Below are 20249 nucleotides of genomic sequence, written 5' to 3'. Positions count from 1 at the left end.
CCCAATTTATATTATGAAACTATAGAGTCTTTCTCACTATAAAGCTATACTTTCAAATTCCTTAAACAACTCAATATGAGGCAGGCTGCCCAATACTTTTTCCATAGTCCAAGCTCTAATGTAGAAAAGCTGAATTGGTGTTTTTAAAATTTATTGTTACTGCCCAAATATCTTAGGTTCAAAGAACTGTTTATAGGTTGGCAAAATACAATATAAAAACACCACAGGAAGTCTTAAATGCTATAAAACATGAGAGCCTACACATAATATTGCAAACAGCAAATAGACTTGGTTAAACATCGAAAGCGTGCAATATACTCAGCCTGTGTTTACAGAAAGGTTAGAAAAACTTCCTCGGAAAGCACCTAAAATTAAGGGCCCAGAGGAAAACCAGGTGACAGGCTGATTGCAAAGCACCAGGAATTCACATAATTTGAGATTTCTGATTAACATCAACTGTCAAGGCCCTCTCCTCTCTTCCCACAAAACATAAAATCAATCTGGTCCTTCCAGAACTCTTTCTGAAAGGTTGTTCTTTGCAGAATAGCTGTTCAAGCCAATGCCAAAAGGTAATTCCTTCTTGTGGGTTGAAACAAACTAGCAACTCTACAAGAGGTTATTAGAATCCCTGAATCTCCATAGGCCTTTTTCCTTCCACAGATCCTCGGCTAGACCAGTTCTATTTATTAGAGAGGAAAGGCCAATCAGGGTGGAGAGGGGCTTAGACTCCAAAACACTTTCACTTCTGAACTTGACCTATCCTTCCAACAACTCTTTGGTATTTATTACATAATTGTACCGTTCCGAAAGTAAAAACACAAATATACAGAAGAAAGTGACAGTGAAGAGCTCTATGTTTTTCCCAGAAATCCAGAGGAAGGACAGAGCTTTGCCGACTCCACACTCACTGCCCAGTTTTGTATATTCCTCGGGCAAAATAAGCCCCGACATGTGAATTGAGCCAGGAGGGCTTTTTCCACTTCCAGGCAATTCTGTCCCACAACACAACAGATTTCTATGTTCTCAGGTAACTTTCTGGTGATTGCAAGTACAAGAAGGAACGTACCAGAGTCCACAGGAATAACGCAAAAAGGCCAAATCCCACATGGGGTTAAGAGTAGCGGGGAATAAAAATTCCTCTGATTAAAACACCCGTGGGTCTACCTTGGGACTACTGTGATCAAAACACCGGTGGGTCTACCTTCGCCTGTGTTGGAACTGGTTTTGGTTAGGTTGTTGGCTTTGTGTTTTTAAACATTTTTTTAAAGAGGTGGTAAAGTATGCTGGTGACTAAGCACAAGGGATCTAGGGCCAGACCTTCCAGATTCACCGATTCTGCCACTTAACTTCACAGGTAATCCTAGGCAAAGTACTTAATTTCTCTGTGCCTCAGTTTCCTCATCTTCTTTTAGTATAGATAACAGTACATTACATACTAGGTAATTTTCCTGTTAAACTAAAATAACACAAAAAGTGAAATAATGAGAATATATATTAGCTAACTCATAGTAAATTGCTTAATAAGTAAATGCTATTACCATTTAAAACTAATGCTATATTATTCCTTAAGCTATGTTTACAGGCAGAGCTCTTAACCTTTCTAGCTTTCCACTAGTACCAGGGTGAGAAAGATACATAGCCATGTACCATATAATGATGTTTCAGTCAACAACAATTGCAAATACGATGGTGGTCCCTTAAGATTTTAACACCGTATTTTTACTACATCTTTTCTACGTTTAAATACACAAATACCACTGTGCTACAGTTGCCCAGAGTATTCAGCACAGAACCATGCTGTAGAGGTGTGCAGCCCTGGAGCAACAGGCTATCCCATAGAGCCTCCACGTGTAGTGCTATGCCATCTAGGTATGCACCCTATGATGTTCACTTAATGATGAAATCATCCATCAATGTATTTCTCAGAACGTATCCTCTGCCATTCATTAAGTGATCCATGACTGCTGTAATCAAGCCCTTAACATTCAATCAGAGTTCTGGAAAGCCTGCCTTGAACTGGTATCAACTAACGATCAACAATCACTAAAGCATGTGGTTCCATCTTAATGCACAAACTAACTGTACATCGAGGCGGAGGTCACTGGTTAGAATACTCAATCAAGGCTTATTCCTAAATTCTGTGAGGCCTGGGACAAAAGGGCAAATGGAGGCCCACACACTGCATGTAGCTAAAAATTTAAACATGACCAATCACACTTGTAACTTGTTAAATATAGTCTGTCCTTCTGCCTTAACAAACATTATCTTCATAACAACCTGGTTGACTCAGCTTTGAATTTAAAATTCTCAGTTCCTTGGAGTTTTGTTCCAAAATGCAGCCGGGCACAGAGAGCAGATCGCCATCTCCCAGGCTGCTCCCTTCCACCGCTTCCTGAATCCTGCTCTCTACAGCACTGGGAGGCACCTCACATTAATTTGCGAGGATATCCTAGCCCTCAAGGCCAGGCTGCATCCATGAGGTTCCCCGACATAGCCCTCGGCCACCACTCAGGCTCAAGGGCATGGTCAATGGTGCCACGTTCCCTCCTGGAGGAGATGGACGGGCCTTAGAAAAGAGACGGTGCAGACGCCTACATGGCTCAGGGATTGGGGCAAGGAATTCCAGAGGCCCAGAACGTCGTGTAGAAGGACAGCCCACAAGGCCTGGGCAAGTACATTTCCACGGCCCCAGCGACCACTTTGCGAGTGAGGGGCCTAAAATAGGGCTCTCTGAAGTGAGGAGTCCCACCTGCCCAAGTCTAAGAGCGGTACTGTGTGAGTGAGGCCAAGCCATCAATCCTCCTTTATACTTGTTCTAGCCTGGGACCTCTTAGCCAAAAGCTGATTGCGGGCCCAGCCCCACACAACTGGTTTCAAGGAGACCCTGGGCTAGATCAGCAAATATTCCTTAAGAAGACAAGGCACTATTAATTCCCATACAGTCCCATCCCAAGCTGAATCACAGACTGGAGGGACCTACAATTCAAGTAGCCTAGAATTATGTATGTGCACAGAACACACACCTTTGTCCATCTTTATACTCCTAAGGATACAAAAGGTTAACAACAGCGAGAATGGCGGTGCCTGGCTCGCGCTTTCTGCTCCCTTTTACTCTTCTGGGGGCAAATCTGCTTTCAAGAGGATCGAACCTCTGCTCTCCAACTCTGCTACCCAAAAGAGAAAACGCTGAGTTCAGTGTTCACATCTGAAACCTTCCAGAACTAAGCATTATCTTTCCGCTAGAACACTGTATGAACAAAGAAGACTTAAGTTTTACAAACATCGCCGGGCGCGGTGGCTCAAGCCTGTAATCCCAGCACTTTGGGAGGCCGAGGCGGGTGGATCACAAGGTCAAGAGATCGAGACCATCCTGGTCAACATGGTGAAACCCCGTCTCTACTAAAAATACAAAAAATTAGCTGGGCATGGTGGTGCGTGCCTGTAATCCCAGCTACTCAGGAGGCTGAGGCAGGAGAATTGCCTGAACCCAGGAGGTGGAGGTTGTGGTGAGCCGAGATCGCGCCATTGCACTCCAGCCTGGGTAACAAGAGCGAAACTCCGTCTCAAAAAAAAAAAAAAAAAAAAAAAAAAAAAGTTTTACAAACATGTTGGAATATCATCTCGAAATTTACTAGCAATATTCCCCAAAATTATGTCAGCATTCACACACACTCACATTCTCTCATTTTTGCTAAGTGGATAGGGCTGCCTTGATTTTTGTAATGCCCAAAACATTTATCCCATGCCTCCAGAAATTTTTTAAACATTATGAATCTACTAAAGTGAAAAGTAATTTGGTTGTTTTCGGAGGCTAGGTCCAGCTAGAATAATACTGGTTGATTTTTTTTTTTTTGAGACGGAGTTTTGCTCTTGTTACCCAGGCTGGAGTGCAATGGCACGATCTCGGCTCACCGCAACCTCCGCTTCCTGGGTTCAGGCAATTCTCCTGCCTCAGCCTCCTGAGTAGCTCAGATTACAGGTGTACACCACCATGCCCAGCTAATGTTTTGTATTTTTAGTAGAGACGGGGTTTCACCATGTTGACCGGGATGGTCTCGATCTCTTGACCTCGTGATCCACCCGCCTCGGCCTCCCAAAGTGCTGGGATTACAGGCATGAGCCACCGCACGCGGCCAATACTGGTTGATTTTAAGTGAGAATGCACTTCCATTATAAACGGAGTATGACTGCTTCCTCTGGTTCAGCAGAAGTCAGAGGTCCATAAATTAATGGCCACAGATTTCTCATCAAAGGAAACCCATCTTCTGGTCATCAGGTGTCCTGTGAGAGCCAAATCACCAGGATCTTCCCAGGGTTACGGCTCTAATTCTCATCCAGTTACCCGTCATACATTTTCTTTCTTCTTTTCAATTGCACTGGATAAACTCTATTGTTCAGATATTTCCTTTTCATTCGTATCCTGCTGAACTATATTTTGGACTTTGGCACTGAAGGCCTGATCTCAGCAATCTGAAATAGCCACTGCACCAAAAGAATTTTCCCCAAACTTTTTTTTTATTTAAATATTCCTCCCATTATGTTGAATCAAACATTCTTTTGTTTGGTAGGACTCTCCATCTGTCCACTTAACTTCCTTCCAACTCAGATATAGATTAGGTTTGTTTCAGTAACAACAGCCACATAAGGGTTGTTCTCCAAAAGCCCTGGCGACTGTGTACAAAAAGGGCTTCCTCGGGCTTTTACAGAACATGTGACTTTGCTAAATCAAATATGGAAGAATCAGTTGTTTGATAAGACATGTGAATTCCAGGACAGCGGGACCCAGTCAGATGGCCACATAAACTTGAGGGACTTATTAAAGTTTAGGATTTTAACTATAATCCACTTCACTCCAACAAAACAGACCACATAGCTAGTATGTACAGAATATTTACTATGTAGCAGGCACCAAGTACTTTCTATGTATGAAGTTACTTCGTCGTCTCAGCCCTAACTATACAAACGAGGAAACAGAGACACAAAGCAGGTAAGGAACTTGCCCAGGATCACAGCTCAAAATGGCAAAGGCTCATCCTGCTTCTCAATCCTCACCCTAGCTGCCAAAAGACACCACCCCCTATGCCAGGGTGCTACCCATCTTGAACAGCAGTCCCATGCTACCAGGCTCAGGGTAGTCAAGACAAGCAGTGTTACACATGGAGGCTGCATTCTACAGTCAGCAGGCTTTTGTGAGCTAGCCTGAGAATCTTTTACAAAACTGCCATTTGAGTGCGTCTTCCCACAGGAAGAACACTGGACTTTCAATACTGGTAATAACATTGTCTAAGTAGCTAACATTCTCTAAGACTGTTACCTATGTTAATTCTCTGAATCCTCACAATACCATGAGGTAGGTGTTGTTACCCCTATTTTATATATGAAGAAACTGAGGCACAGAGAAACTTTGTAAATAGCCAACGGTTTAGTAAGGTAAAGATTTGGGATTCCACCCCAGGCAGCCTGGCTTCAGAGTCTTGGCTACCAGCGTTCTTAACCATCACATTATGCTGGCCTCACACTGCTTACTTTCTCTTTCTTCGTAAGTGTGTAGGCTAGCAGACAATCACATTAGCAATTATGAACATGACCATCTGTAGACACGCTGTGTAACCCCACTCACCGTTGGGAAGTCCTCCAGCACCTGGCGGTCCTTCTCCTTGCTCTCTGTGAACCGCCAGTCTGGCTGGTAAAGGAAAGTGTGGAAATTGTGTAACAGCGGGACCTTCTTTTCCACACTGATGGTCATGTCATCCTCCAGCGTGTCCAGAGCTCGGAGGACCAGATAAAATATGCACACTGCATTGCTGTAAAAAATGGAAAAACTATTACTATATTGGAAGAAACATCCAAAGATATTTTATCTTAAAACAACTTGTGCCAGGCCGTTTTCTAAACCCACCTATACCCTTAACTTGAAAGAACTATAAGGGTATCCAAAGCTTTTCATACTTAATGAAACTTACATTAGTTTTCCTTTCTTACATGAGAGTTATGAACTTCTGCAGTTTATTAAAAAATAAAAAGCCAGCCGGGCGCGGTGGCTCAAGCCTGTAATACCAGCACTTTGGGAGGCCGAGGCGGGTGGATCAGGTGGTCAAGAGATCGAGACCATCCTGGTCAACATGGTGAAACCCCGTCTCTACTAAAAATACAAAAAATTAGCTGGGCATGGTGGGACGTGCCTGTAATCCCAGCTACTCAGGAGGCTGAGGCAGGAGAATTGCCTGAACCCAGGAGGCGGAGGTTGCGGTGAGCCGAGATCGCGCCATTGCACTCCAGCCTGGGTAACAAGAGCGAAACTCTGTCTCAAAAAAAAAAAAATAAATAAAAAATAAATAAATAAAAAGCCGACTAGTTGAGTGTCACTGCTACTCCCAGAAATGAGTTGCACTTAATTAATGTAGCACAACTATGGATACCAAAAGACCAAACGTTTACACCGAACTAGTATTTAACAAACAGAAAAGAAAGCCAAAAAACCACAACTTCTCAGTATAAATACGACCATACATAAAGACAACTAGTCTAAGTTCACGGGTGTAATGTGCACAGAGGCAGGTTCAAAATAATCAACCCAATATGCTAGAAATAGAAAAGCAAAGTAGGATAAGGGAAGCCGAGAAAATACGACCTGCTCACAGCCAGGTTCAGCTGCCAGGACTAAAAAAAGTTAATAAACATCACCATCCCCCCAACGTGCTTCTCTGAAAGGCTGGGCCCGCAGGGACACTACTGGATGGCAAAGAGCCTGGAATGGCATTCTAAAGTAAACACAGGCTTCACAAGCCCGAACACTGCCTTCACTAGGGCAGGGCTATGGTCTGAATAAGCCACAGCCACGAGGCTGCAACACCGAGCGCCGTATCAACAAGTAGCTTCCAATCACTCAGAGGTCCCTGGACAAGCTTTCCTCCCCCACGCCGGAGACGCTGCTCCCCCACTCACCGCATTTCCCCATCCAGCGCCTGGATAACAGCTGCGAAACTGCGACTCGTCTGATTGAGATACTTGTAGCAAGTTTTCAGACTGCTGCTGAGCGAGTCCTGCGGGCAGACAAGACACACGGCGCTGGGAGACGTCGAGGAGCAGGAGTGGGAGTGGGACTGGGGCAGGCGGCTCCACAGCCTGCAGCCCTCTCCCCGCGGCCAGTCCTTGCAGGGCCAGGCGGCAGGAGGCAAAGAGCAGCCCCGCGGCGCGGTGCCTGCGCCCGGGCCCCTGGGCGCCGCGGCGGGACTCAGCACCAAGGTGCGCTTGAAAAGGGCCATGGCTTTGGTGCCGCAGGCCGCTGCGGCCATGGGAATCGCGGACCCAGCGGAGTTTTTCCTCCATAGACTCGAGCAGATCTGCGAAGCGCCCACAGAGGGGCGGGACGGGCTCGCCCTCTACCCAGAACTGGCCCGCCCCGCACGTGGAGGCCGCGGCCTGGCCCGCAGCCCCGCCCCCCGCCTCCAGCTCGCGCTTGCTCCACACCCCTTGGGCACGGTGCCGGCCTCCGGGTCTGGCCCTTCACATCTGAACCCACTGGCCGCTAAGGGGTACGGCGCACTTCCGAGCAGCCCGCCTGTACTCCTGGTGACAGTTTCCCTAGACCAAACTACTCAGGCTTGACCGAATTCTTTTCCCAACAAGGCCTGGACTTGTACTCAGCGTGTCTGTCTTTGCATCGCCCAATTTTACCAAGAATCCTGCTAAATTGATTTGGCCAGAATCTGGCAACTTCAATATCTAATCATCCGGGACACCTGATCAGCTTCCACAGCCTGCCCCGCATCTCCCAAGTGATGTCTGCTAACTCTGGCCTGCCTTCATCCAGAACTCTCACCCGGTGTTTCCTCTTAATCATTTTCTATCCACTGAATCTCCTCTCCCCGCCCCCCGCCCCGCCGCGCCCCCCTCATCAATTTCTACTTTTCCTGGTATTCGGAGTGGAACCCTGTTCTGTACTGTGGTCTCTCTCCTACTGCAGTTTTTCTGAATAAAGTCTGTTTTGCCGTTTTACTGCCACTGTCCGACTGGTTTTTTTCTGACACCTGTTAAGCCTCTACTCTTCTCTAGAAATCCAGCTATTCAAGATTTCTTCTCATCTTTCCCTGAAAAATTAATGGAATATAGTGCGCTGTTTCATGACCTTTATGCTTCCCCAAAGAAAACGAGAGCTGTGTTTTTCCAAAAGGGAAAAAAAAGCCTTATTTTCAATGGCTTTTTTTTTTTTCAAAGTCTATCACAAACAGTTGCTGTTTTGTGTATTTTTTTCACAGACTATTTTTCAGAGCAGCTGTAGGCCGACAGGGAAACTGAGTGGAAAATGTCACAGGTTGCCATATGCCCCTTCCCTCTCCTCACCCCACAGTCTCACAACAGGTTTTTTTGGGAGAGAAATGGGAATCATTTGAAATAGCTAATAGGGCCAGGTGCAGTGACTCAAACCTGTAATCCCAGCACTTTGGGAGGCCAAAGTGCGAGGATCGCTTGAGCCCAGGAGTTTGAAGGCAGCCTGGACAATACAGTGAGACCTCATCTTCATAAAAAAGTTTAAAAAAATTTTTTTTTACAGTCACGTGTGGTGGCACACACTTGTAGTCCTATCTACTCAGGAGGCTGAGGTGGGAGAATCACTTGAGCCCAGGAGATATAGGTTACAGTGAACTATGATATTGTCTACTGCAGAGTGAGACTCTGTCTTGAAAAATTAAAAATCACAAGTATCTAACAGGAGTGGTTAAAAAATATGGTATATTCACCGCTAGGAAATTCCATAGTCACTTCAGAATGGTAACAATGAGCCCTGGACTCTCGGGGGTTTCAGTGAACTATGTTGTTTTTATTTGTGTACATTTTCTATCATGAGTACATATTATTTTGTCAGAGTAAATCTTTTTAAATCACATAATCCTGAAAAAGTCACTTTATTGCTATTTCCAATAAAGAATTATTAGTAAAAACAAATTTTAGCTAGGCACAGTGGCTCAAACCTGTAATCCTAGCACTTTGAGAGGCCAAGGATCACCAGAAGTGGATCACCTGAGGTTGGGAGTTTGAGACCAGCCTGATCAACATGGCGAAACCCCGTCTCTACTAAAAATACAAAATTAGCCAGGCCTGGTGGTGCAAGCCTGTAGTCCCAGCTACTCAGGAGGCTGAGGCAGGAGAATCACTTGAACCTGGGAGGCAGAGGTTGCAGTGAGCCGAGATCGCACCATTGCACTCCAGCCTGGGCAGCAAGAGCGAAACTCCATCTCAAACAACAACAACAACAACAACACACACACACACACACACACACACACACACACACACACATTTACTAGGCACCATAATTTAGTAAAGTCCAGTCTCTGGCACATAAACATATTCATTAAAGGTGTGATGAATAAATGCAGACATTCATCCAGTATTTTAAAACAATTCACCAACTCCTTCCCTGTGGAAATACAGGGAGGCAAGATTTCAGAGTGAAAGAAACAGAGTATCAGCTCTGGACTCTTCACATTAGCCTTATCATTACCAGGCTGCAGCAAGCAGCTTTTTAAACTGCACTGCCAAATGTCATGTTCATCCAACTAATGCTTTGGGGACTGACGTTAGACGAGGAGTTTCAATCAATGCAAGGGCACAATCCCCCTAGATTTGCAGACCAACACTCTTCAGGAACACCATCGCTCCTTTCCATCAATGCTCCACGCTGAAAGGGAGCAAGCTAAGCCACTTCTCCTCCAGCTCCTGCCACTGCCACTTTTTCCTGTCACCTATTTGTTTCAATGCCTCACCTTGTAATAATAGTTTGTTCAAATTACCAAGAACAAGACAGGAAGACACAACTAGTAAGCACACAATGTAAAACACCACTCACTAAAAATTTCCACTGCTTGATTCCCACGAGCTAGGGGAGAAAAAAGCTCAGGCTACTGCTGCCTGTCCCTCCAGCCTCCTGACGCTTCTACTGCAGTCTGACATTCAGTGCACTCCCAAGAGAGGAGTGGGAGAAAACAGGGATGCAGGGAGTTTAGAGGAAGGGCGTGGGGTGATCAGGAGGACAAGACCAGACTCCCAGGAAGGGTCTCCAGCCTCAGGCTGAAAGTTCCACATGTGAACCAGCTGCCAGCCCTCTCTGCAGCCTTCCTTCCTTTAAAATAGAAAAGGTATCTCCAGGAAGGGGGAAAAAACCCACAAACTTGAAAACTGAATTTGCATAACGAGATTGATAACCAGCATTTATCAGGCACCTAACTTCATGCCAAGCACAATATGGACATTATCTTTGATCCTTATTCAACTTGTTAAGGTCTAACAGGTCCACAGTCCACTGAAAGCTTTATGGCAAGACCTGGGACAGAATTGGGCATTTTTAGTGTTTTAGAAAATAGGAAATAAAATGCATATACAACCAGTGTGAAGCAGTATTTCATAATTATTTCTTTAGCAAAACACTTATTTATACTAAGTGAGATAAATGAAGCCTCAACTTCAAGTCAGGATTTGCTGCCAAATGATTTCGAGACAAACTGACAAAAAGTTTTCAGACCATCTTAGAGTTGAGAAGTTGTGGTCAAAAAATTGTGACTGTGGGCCAGGCACAGTGGCTCATGCCTGTAATACCAGCACTTTGAGAGGCTGAAGTGGGCGGATCACAAGGTCAAGAGATCGAGACCTTCCTGGCCAACGTAGTGAAACCCCATCTCTACTAAAAATACAAAAATTAGCTGGGTGTGGTGGCACATGCCTATAGTCCCGGCTACTCAGGAGGCTGAGGCAGGAGAATGGCTTGAACCTGGGAGGTGGAGGTTGCAGTGAGCTGAGATCACGCCACTGCACTCCAGCTTGGCAACAGGGCGAGACTCTGTCCCCCCACCCCAAGAAAAAAATTGTGACCACATCCCTATTTTACAGATCAAGTAACTGAGGCTCAGAGGTTATCAAGGTTGTTCACCTAACTTAATAGAATCAGGAAATGGACTTAATAATAGACTCAAGAGAAGATACTAGTCTAAACAACAGGATTTAGATTTGATAGAAGCCAGATCAGCCTGATTACAAACCACCTGCTTTTGGCCGGATGTGGTGGCTCATGCCTGTAATCCCAGCATTCTGGGAGGACAAAGTGGGTGGATCATGAGGTCAGAAGATGGAGACCATTCTGGCCAACGTGGTGAAACCCCCTTTCTACTAAAAATACAGAAATAAGCCAGGTGTGGTGGTGCGTGCCTGTAATCCCAGCTACTCAGCAGGCTGAATCCCAAGAATCACTTAAGCCCAGGAGACAGAGGTTGCAGTGAGCCAAGATCATGCCACTGCACTCCAGCCTGGTGACAGAGCAAGACTAGACCTCATCTCAAAAAACGAACAAACGGCCTGCTTTTTCCATTACTTGGCTTTGGGTGATGACACATAACTTGCAGGCGGCCTATGCCCCTAAATTTACTGACATGCTTCTATAAATTCAGTATAAATCAAGTTTACTAAACCTTGAAATGCTATAGCCAAATCCTTCTGTGATAGAAATAAACAGCCCTCAGTATCTGCTAAGTGTACATTTTTTCCCTAGTTTGTAGAAAGGAAATTTTCATCCAAAAGTTTCATCCAAACTTTGGTTGGATGTACTGGCTCACACCTGTAATCCCAGCACTTTGAGGCCAAGGTGGGAAAATCGCTTGAGCTCAGGAGTTCAAAACCAACCTGAGCAAGATAGCAAGACCTTGTCTCTACAAAAAATTTAAAATTAGCCAGGCATGAGTGGCATGTGCCTGGAGTCCCAGCTACTCAGGAGACTGAGGTGGGAGGCTAGCTTGAGCCAGGGAAGTTGAGACTGCAGTGACTCATGTTCAGGCCACAGCATTCCAGCCTGGAAGACAGAGTGAGACCCTGTCCTCCCCAACCAAAAAAAAAAAAAAAAAAGAGAAACTAAGAACATGTTAAGTGAAGGGAAACGTATCTGCCAATTTGTTTCACCAAATTAGAGGTTCGCTGGTTTTATTTGTTTGTTTTTTGAGACAAAGTCTCTGTCACCCAGGCTGGAGAGCAGAGGCACAATCTCAGCTCACTGCAACCTCTGCCTCCCAGATGTGATTATTCTGCCTCAGACTCTCAAAGTAGCTGGGACTACAGGTGTGCGCCACCACACCCAGCTAGTTTTTGTATTTTTGGTAGCAACGGGTTTCACAATATTAGCCAGGCTGGTCTCAAACTCCTGACCTCAGGTGATCCACCCTCCTCCACCTCCCAAAGTGCTGGGGTTTCAGGAGTGAGCCACCTCGCCCAGGCCACTCAGTTATTTTTTTAATGGCTCATGGGGATTTAAAAAGTGCTCAGAAAGACTACAACTAACAAAACAAGTAATATTGTAATATATTATCAGAGCTAGAAGGGATAGCTCGTCTGGCTTTTAAAAAAATTTAAAAGGCCGGGCGCGGTGCCTCAAGCCTGTAATCCCAGCACTTTGGGAGGCCGAGGCGGGTGGATCACAAGGTCGAGAGATCGAGACCAACCTGGTCAACATGGTGAAACCCCGTCTCTACTAAAAATACAAAAAATGAGCTGGGCATGGTGGCGCGTGCCTGTAATCCCAGCTACTCAGGAGGCTGAGGCAGGAGAATTGCCTGAACCCAGGAGGCGGAGGTTGCGGTGAGCCGAGATCGTGCCATTGCACTCCAGCCTGGGTAACAAGAATGAAACTCCGTCTCAAAAAAAAAAAAAAAAAAAAAAAAATTAAAAGGTACAAAAACGGTATACTGTGAAGTCTTTCTCTACCCCTTCCTATGACCACCCACTCACCCTCCCAACACATAACCCATGCTACCATCTTCTTAAAGTCTCTTTTTGCAGAAAGACATAGAGGAACAAAGTCTCTGGATCCAAATGAGCTCTGACAGCACTCAGACCCTTTGCCCTGCTCTGATTTCCCTCTGCAGTGCTTTTCTCCACCCAAAATACTGTATAATTGCTTTTGGAATTGTCTCTCTCTTCCACTAAAAAGTAAGTTTAATAAAAGCAAGGTCTTCACCTATCTTGTTCACTGTTGTATCTCCAGCACCTAAAACAGTATCTGATACACAACTGGTGGTCAAATAGTTGTTAAATAAACAAAAGGTCCATCTACATATAAAAAGTGACACATTCCTTATCAAATAATCAAAGTTATTCTGCCGCAAAACAATTAAAATAATGTAGCATTGGCAAAGAAAAGATGGGGAAAACTGAATATTCTACAAATGGGCGGAAGACTGTACTTGAATTAAAGAAAGCACGTGAAAGGTAACACCAAAAGAGGGTGTAGTCTACACATTCATTGGATAATTGGATAAAACCGGGTTTACACAGACTGCACACTCAGGCGCCTTCCTGTCCGGTAAAAAGACCTTTTGACACATAGGACCCGATAAATTGGATAAAATGGGAAAAGCATTTTCTAGTGTGTTTACTGAAGCACATGGACACTGAAAGACTCTGATGTTCAGGCACCTATCAAGCCTCTGCCTGAGTCACATCTGCTACTGTCCTGTCGGCCCAAAAGAGTCACAGAAATCGGCCAGGCTGGTCCAGACCATTAGAACTTGGCTGAATGTGTCTATTCATTCAACAAGCAAGTAGGAATAATTCTCCTGTTGGACTAAAAACACCTCCTATGCATTCATTTACAAAACAGTACAGGCATGAGGCAGATAAAATCTTAAGTAAAACCGAGTTCTGACCTTCCACCAACCACCTAGCTAATCCACAGACTTACAGATGACTGATTAGAACTGGGAAACCTAGATAGGTGACTTTAAAACCCAGGAAGCCCTGAGGACGAACGACGGACGGCAGCAAGGTGGGGAAGAGTTCCGGAGGAGGTGGCCAAGCTGAAACCCGGTTAAAATTTCATTCCACGAACTGTGTGCATGTGATGATATTTGCATAATTTATTCTGCTCATAAAAAAACTCATTCGTCCTCTCCCACGTAAGCCACCCACACAGTCCCAGACGCGTAACCCTCGGGTTGGGACACTGGGAAGCGCCGATGCTCACGGAGGGGGTGAAACCGGGAGCACAACCGCTGGGAGCCGCGCAGAAGCCGCTCAGGCCCAGGGCGACTTGTGGGGCAGGGACAGGCCCACCCGGGGGGCCGCGTTCACCCGGGCCCGAGGTGTGGAAGGCCCTGTCTCCAGAGGGATGGGGGACGGGAATGCCCGGGCGTCGGCCCCGCTCTCCGCGCCCCTCGCCCCTGATCCGGGCCCCGACGCCCGCCCCGCGCGCTGCCTCCCCGTCCCGGGATGCAGGGATGCTCGGCCCACCTGGTCCATCTTGGGCATCACCTTCCGCTTGCCTCCGATGCGGAAGCGCACGAGGTTATAGAACTCCTCGGGGTGGCCCAGGCACTTGACGAACTCCATCCTGGCGCAGGCCGCGGGCTCTCGGGCTCGGCGCTCACCTCTGCGGTCTTCAGGCTCCCACCGTCAGGTCAGACCTGAACAGGAGGCGCGGCGCGGGGGGGCGGTCCGGAAAGGGGGCGGGCCCACTGCGAGGGCGCCCCGCCCATCTCCCCGCCCACCTCAACCGGCCTCGGGGGCTCGCGCGGTTACCTGCGGGCTCGCGGGGTGGACTGACGGGCGCCTATTGGGCAGGGCCGCTCGCACTAGGACGACGCAGACCAATCAGTGGCAAGAGAAGCCTGGCGTGACGGCGCCCTAGAATCTCATTGGAGGATGAGAAAGAGGCCGACGAATCGGATTGGTTCCCTGGTGGAACCGGACCTTTGTTTTCCTCCGCTGGCCCCGGGCTGACAGCGCGAGGGCTGTGGGGAGCCGGCGTGAGGCGGTTGGGCGGTGGGGCAGTGGGGTTCGGGTGCGCTGAAGCCCAACGGTGGCCCGGCGTCGGGTGAGCAGCGCAGGCCGGCGTGCGCCAGGCTGTGTCAGTGAGCCGCCCACGTGTCCGCCCTGGTTGCCTCCTGCCCGCCGCCGGGTGGTCTCTGCAGCCCCTCCCCGCAGAGCCTAAGGCGGTGAAAAGGCGCAGCGCCAAGCTGGGCGTTCTGATTGTAACTCACCAGAGCCAAAGCGTGGGAGCCGCCCGAGCACGGCAGGCCCTGGTCGCCTGTCCCGCACCCCATCCAGCCCCAGGCAGCCCTGCACACTCCTGGAGCTTCAGCTGCCTCCTCCCTAGAGTGTTTGCATGGGATCCCTCTTAGTCCTAGAAAAGCAGCTGAAGCCTTAGAGGACCTGTAACAGCAAGGGGGAAATCTCATCCTAGATCTCTCTCCAGCCCTAGAAACTACTGGCTGCCTAAGCCCTCCTGCAGTCTGTTATAACACAGCAGCCTGTAGGCCTTTTAAAACCTGTCAGGTCTGCTCACTGCACAGAGCCTTCAGAGCCTCTCCACTCCAGCGAAAGCCAAAGTCCCTACGGGGGTCCCCAGGGGCTGCAGGACCCGCCTTCCACCCAGATTACCTCTCGGGCCTCCAGCGCTTACCTTTTCGTAGCCCCAGGGCTTTCTGTCTAGCTGTTCACTCTTCTGGACTATCCCCCATAGACCTGCTGGGCTAACTCCTGGAGCCCCACCTGTTTGCCCTCTCCCACATTTCCACCACTGCTGATCCCCATATCCTGCTCTATAGTTATCAAATTCTAATAGATCGTTAACTTACGTATTAAATTACAGAGTTTCCCCTTGATAGTGGAAACTAAAAACCCTCAGTCCCTCCCACTGGTTCATCCTTGAATTCTTTCCTGGGTAAAGCCAAGAACCCTCATGGGCTAAGGCTGAATTTGGGGCTCACTTGTCCTGCATCAAAACCACAACCTCGGCAGCAATCGGCCCCACATGGTCAGGACTCTTCCAACTCAGAATCAACCAGAGAAAGACAAATACCCTCCTCAAACCAATCACCTAAGACACCCACCTCTATCAGCTGCTTCCAGCCTCCCCAGGCCAAGAGCCCCCAATCAGAGCCCCCCTGCAGCTGTCCCCTTCTCCACTGTAAAGCTTCCCACTCCCCTGCCTGCCTCTGAGTGCTCACCTTGCAAGAGCAAGCTCTGAATCAAGAGCCTCATTTGCTTGTGCTCACTAGGATGGTCTGCACTTTCACAGACCGTAATACTCTATTCTGTTCAGGGGTTCCTCCCCTCCTGAACTTCCTGTATTCTAATAATCTCGTTTGTCTGGTCACCTCAGAGTTGCCCCCTCAAGGGCAAGGCGTGGGCCTCCGCAGCCATCTGCAGAGTGCTTCCAGCACAACCAGGTCTGTCCTAGACAGACCACAGACGGTCCAGTCGCTTATCCCCCAAACTCACACAGCACTTCTTCCATTAACAGAAACACTTTGTGCACCCCTCCTGTCACAGTAGGATTTGGCTTTGTGTTTTGTTTATGCTTGTATTCCCAAATCCTAGCATTCAGGAGGCATTTAAGATATATTTATGAAATGTCTGCAGCCACTGTGAAGGCTTACATTAAATCCCATGTTTTCTCAACGTCAGTTATCACGAAACCCCAACTCGTGAGCTAAGTCAGTCTTTCCCTTAGAATCTGTCCAGTCCAGGTATCCCGCCTCTCCTTACTTTGACTGAAGCCTAGATTCACCCCCCAACCCCCCATATTTCCATACTCTCCTTCCCGGTCCTGTCGAGAAAAACATCTCCTCCTTCCAAGCAACAGACACAAAAAACACAACCACCGCTGGTCACACTGCACCCTGCTGTCTCTGTACCATCTCCTCTCTTTCAGTCCACTTCCACCACATCATGCCTACCTCCCTTTACGTATTTATTTTTAGCTTTTATTTATTTCTGAGACAAGTTCTCACTCTGTCCCCATGCTACAGTGCAGTGACATGACCTCGGTCACTGCAGCCTTGACCTCGTGGGCTCAATCCTCCCCGCTCAGCCTCCCTAGTAGCTGGGACTGCAGGTGTGCACCGCCATGCCTGGCTAACTTTGTATTTTTTGTAGAGATGGGGGTTTCACTATGTTGCCCAGGCTGGTGTCAAACTTCTAGGCTCAAGTGATCCTCCTGCCTCAGCCTCCCAAAGTGCTGGGATTACAGGTGTGAGCCACCTCACCAGGCCCTACCTCCTTTTGGAAGCAACCAGAAACCCTGGGAGCCTATTGCCAGGGTGATTAGCTCTGGGAGAGGAGCATGGGAGTGTGGGTTGTTACCTGCCCGAATTCCTCCTTTTGCACCTCTTCCATGCAGAACATTCCGGGGAGTTCCAATGGCATCAATCACAACCTTTACTCTCAACTAGCAGGTGTCAGCAATTACCCAACTATTAGTTTTTTCTGTGAGTCACTGCAGTCAGAGACACGATTAGCAGGCACACTCTAGAGATCTTCCTATGGCACGGATGAAGGTCATTCTTTCGCGAGGTGCAATGGCTCAGACCTGTAATCCCAGGTCTCTGGGAGGCCAAGGCAGGCAGACTAGGAGGTCAGGAGATCAAGACCATCCTTGCTAACACAGTGAAACCCCACCTCGGTGGATCATGAGGTCAAGAGATCGAGACCATCCCGGTCAACATGGTGAAACCCCGTCTCTACTAAAAAGACAAAAAAAAATTAGCTGGGCATGGTGGCGCGTGCCTGTAATCCCAGCTACTCAGGAGGCTGAGGCAGGAGAATTGCCTGAACCCAGGAGGCGGAGGTTGCAGTGAGCTGAGATTGCACCATTGCACTCCAGCCTGGGTAACAAGAGTGAAACTCTGTTTAAAAAAAAAAAAAAGAAGGCCGGGCGCAGTGGCTCAAGCCTGTAATCCCAGCACCTTGGGAGGCCGAGGCGGGTGGATCACGAGGTCGAGAGATCGAGACCATCCTGGTCAACATGGTGAAACCCCGTCTCTACTAAAAATATAAAAAAATTAGCTGGGCATGGTGGCGCGCGCCTGTAATCCCAGCTACTCGGGAGGCTGAGGCAGGAGAATTGCCTGAACCCAGGAGGCGGAGGTTGTGGTGAGCCAAGATCGCGCCATTGCACTCCAGCCTGGGTAACAAGAGCGAAACTCCGTCTCAAAAAAAAAAAAAAAAAAAAGAAAGAAAAAACCTGCCTCAACTAAAAATACAAAAATTAGCTGGGCATGGTGGCACACGTCTGTAGTCTCAGCTACTCAGGAGGCTGAGGCAGGAGAATTGCTTGCAGTGAGCTGAGATCACGCCACTGAACTCCAGCCTGGTGACAGAGCGAGACTCCATTTCAAAAAAAAAAAAAAAAAAAAAATGCTGTTGCTCCTTGCCCCCTTGGTCTCCCATCATTCTTACCCTGACAAACGCCCCCGTCCAATGTGGGTTAATCCAACATCCAATGCCTTTGTTTTTGATCCTACGCCACTGGATACAGTCAGGGAAAGTCAGGAAATGCACAGGCACCCTGGGCCCACCATGCGGCTGTGCAGCCCTTCCCTCTAACCCAAAGTCAGCAAATTTCCTTAAGAGCTGTTACAAACCTGCCCACTCTTCTGTACCCAAAGGCCTCGCTTTCAGCAAGTTTCCCAGGGACCTGTTCTCTTCCCACCCTAGCCCAGTCATCTTTAAGCGATGGCTCTGGTGTGAGCTTTCTCTGTCTCCTGGTTTTCTCCCCTGAACTAATTATACACAAACCTCCGCGTTCTGTTCGGGCTTCGCTCTCCTCCCTGCCCTTCATTTTCATCCCCTCCAAGGCCCATCTTCTGCAGGGAGACCACCCTCACATGCCACTTCCTCCCTCCCAGACGCCCCCTTCTCACTGCTGCCACGCTGAAGGTCATCATGACCTGGGATTTATCACCTGCCAAACCCAAGGAGCCACGGCTCCATCACTGCCCCTTCATCTCCGCATGACTCACGATCCCGACAGCCCGCTTCTCCCTGGAGTTTCCTTTCCCCACTTACGTTCCACCCATGTCACTGCAGGGTTCCTGCTTCCTCTCTTGCTCCTTAAACAAGATGTCCTGCACCTTTCCTCACGCTCCATTACACCCAGCGAGCCTCCCAGCTGATCATGACTCCTACCAGGACAGCTGCCCCGTCGGTGCCTCTAAGCCCAGCCTGTCCTTGTGGGGGGCCAGGCTTGCTCCCCCATTACACTGTCTCCACAGCACAGGTGGTCGCAGGCTCCAGCGCAACACGCCTCAGGGGCTGACACGCAGTACCAGCTCTACCGTTCCCTATGAGCCAGGCGGTGGCCTCTGCTGGCACGCAGCTCAGTGCCCACTGAGTCAGCTCGTGTTTCCACCTCGCCCCAATGCCCACACTGTCGGCCAGCTGCCACCACCAGAGCCCACTGCCACCACGGCCCGCGCCTCTCACCCTCTGCACTCCCACAGCTGCAGCTGCCCATCGCTTCTTCAACTTCCTTCTCGGCACCACGACAGCATTTTCCTTTCTACCTAACCCAGTCGGAGCAAAATACATGCAGGCCGTGGCGTCCAGTCCCTGCCATGTCTGGGGAGCCCCTGCCCCACTATCATGTAGACACCGAATCACAGGAAATGGTCTCAGCCCCATTTGCTGCGGCTCATGCCTGGAGTCTAAGTTTTGTCTTACCCATACGGGTTAGAAAGGTGCATTTCAGTACACACACACACACACACACACACACACACACACACGATCTTTTGTTTTGAGATGGCGTCTCCCTCTGTTGCCCAGGCTGGAGTGCAGTGGCACAATCTCGGCTCACTGCAACCTCTGCATCCCAGGTTCAAGTGATTCTCCTGCCTTAGCCTCCTGAGTAGCTGGGACTGCAGGCACACACCACCGCACCAGGCTGATTTTTGTATTTTTAGTAGAGATAGGGTTTTGCCATATTGGTCAAGCTGGTCTCAAAGTCCTGACCTCAGGTGACCCACCTGCCTTGCCTCCCAAAGTGCTGGGGGTACAGGTGTGAGCCACTGTGCCCAGCCCACATTCTTAGATGTTTCATGCTTTATATATGTGCATATATACACACAAGTTTCTAAAGACACATCAATCCATTAATCTGTTTCCATTGTCTATTCTGGAGTTGAGGTTTTAATTATTTTTTCTGAAATCCAGGCCTTTATAAAACAAAAGTGAGGTTTTATAAGCTACTTTACTTTTTTTTTTTTTTAAAGGGTGGGCGATGGCCTTGAGAAGTCGAAGATTTTCTCCCAAACTCCACTGTAGCCTGTAACAGACTGAATTATGTTCCCTTAAAATTCACATATAAAGCTCTAACCCCCAAAACCACCTCGCTGGGGAACCAAATCAGCCAGCCCTTGACCTTGGATTTCCCAGGCTCCAGAATGATGAGAAATAACTGTGTGCGGCCTGAGTCACCCAGCCTATGG

The 20249-nt window shown here is 48.2% G+C and overlaps 1 protein-coding gene across 2 annotated transcripts in view; it reads right to left on the bottom strand.

Moving 5' to 3' along the window:
- FDFT1 (farnesyl-diphosphate farnesyltransferase 1) overlaps positions 1-14483 on the bottom strand; it is a 43203-nt gene extending 28720 nt beyond the window's left edge. The window contains exons 1-3 of one of the 2 annotated variants that reach the window (XM_003944183.4): positions 14269-14483; positions 6946-7043; positions 5621-5804 (exon numbers count right to left, since the gene is read on the bottom strand). In XM_003944183.4, coding sequence (XP_003944232.1) covers positions 5621-5804; positions 6946-7043; positions 14269-14367 — 381 coding nt within the window. In that variant the 5' untranslated portion in view covers positions 14368-14483. Of the gene's footprint in view, positions 1-5620; positions 5805-6945; positions 7400-14268 lie in introns of those variants that run through there. The other variant, XM_010332071.3, reaches the window with a different exon arrangement.
- Between the last annotated feature and the right edge of the window lie 5766 nt (positions 14484-20249).

The sequence above is a fragment of the Saimiri boliviensis genome, chromosome 13 (genome assembly GCF_048565385.1).
Source record: "Saimiri boliviensis isolate mSaiBol1 chromosome 13, mSaiBol1.pri, whole genome shotgun sequence".
Taxonomy (NCBI): Eukaryota; Metazoa; Chordata; class Mammalia; order Primates; family Cebidae; genus Saimiri; species Saimiri boliviensis.
Note: the sequence above shows the minus strand (reverse complement) of the source record. Positions and strands in the feature narration are given on the sequence as shown.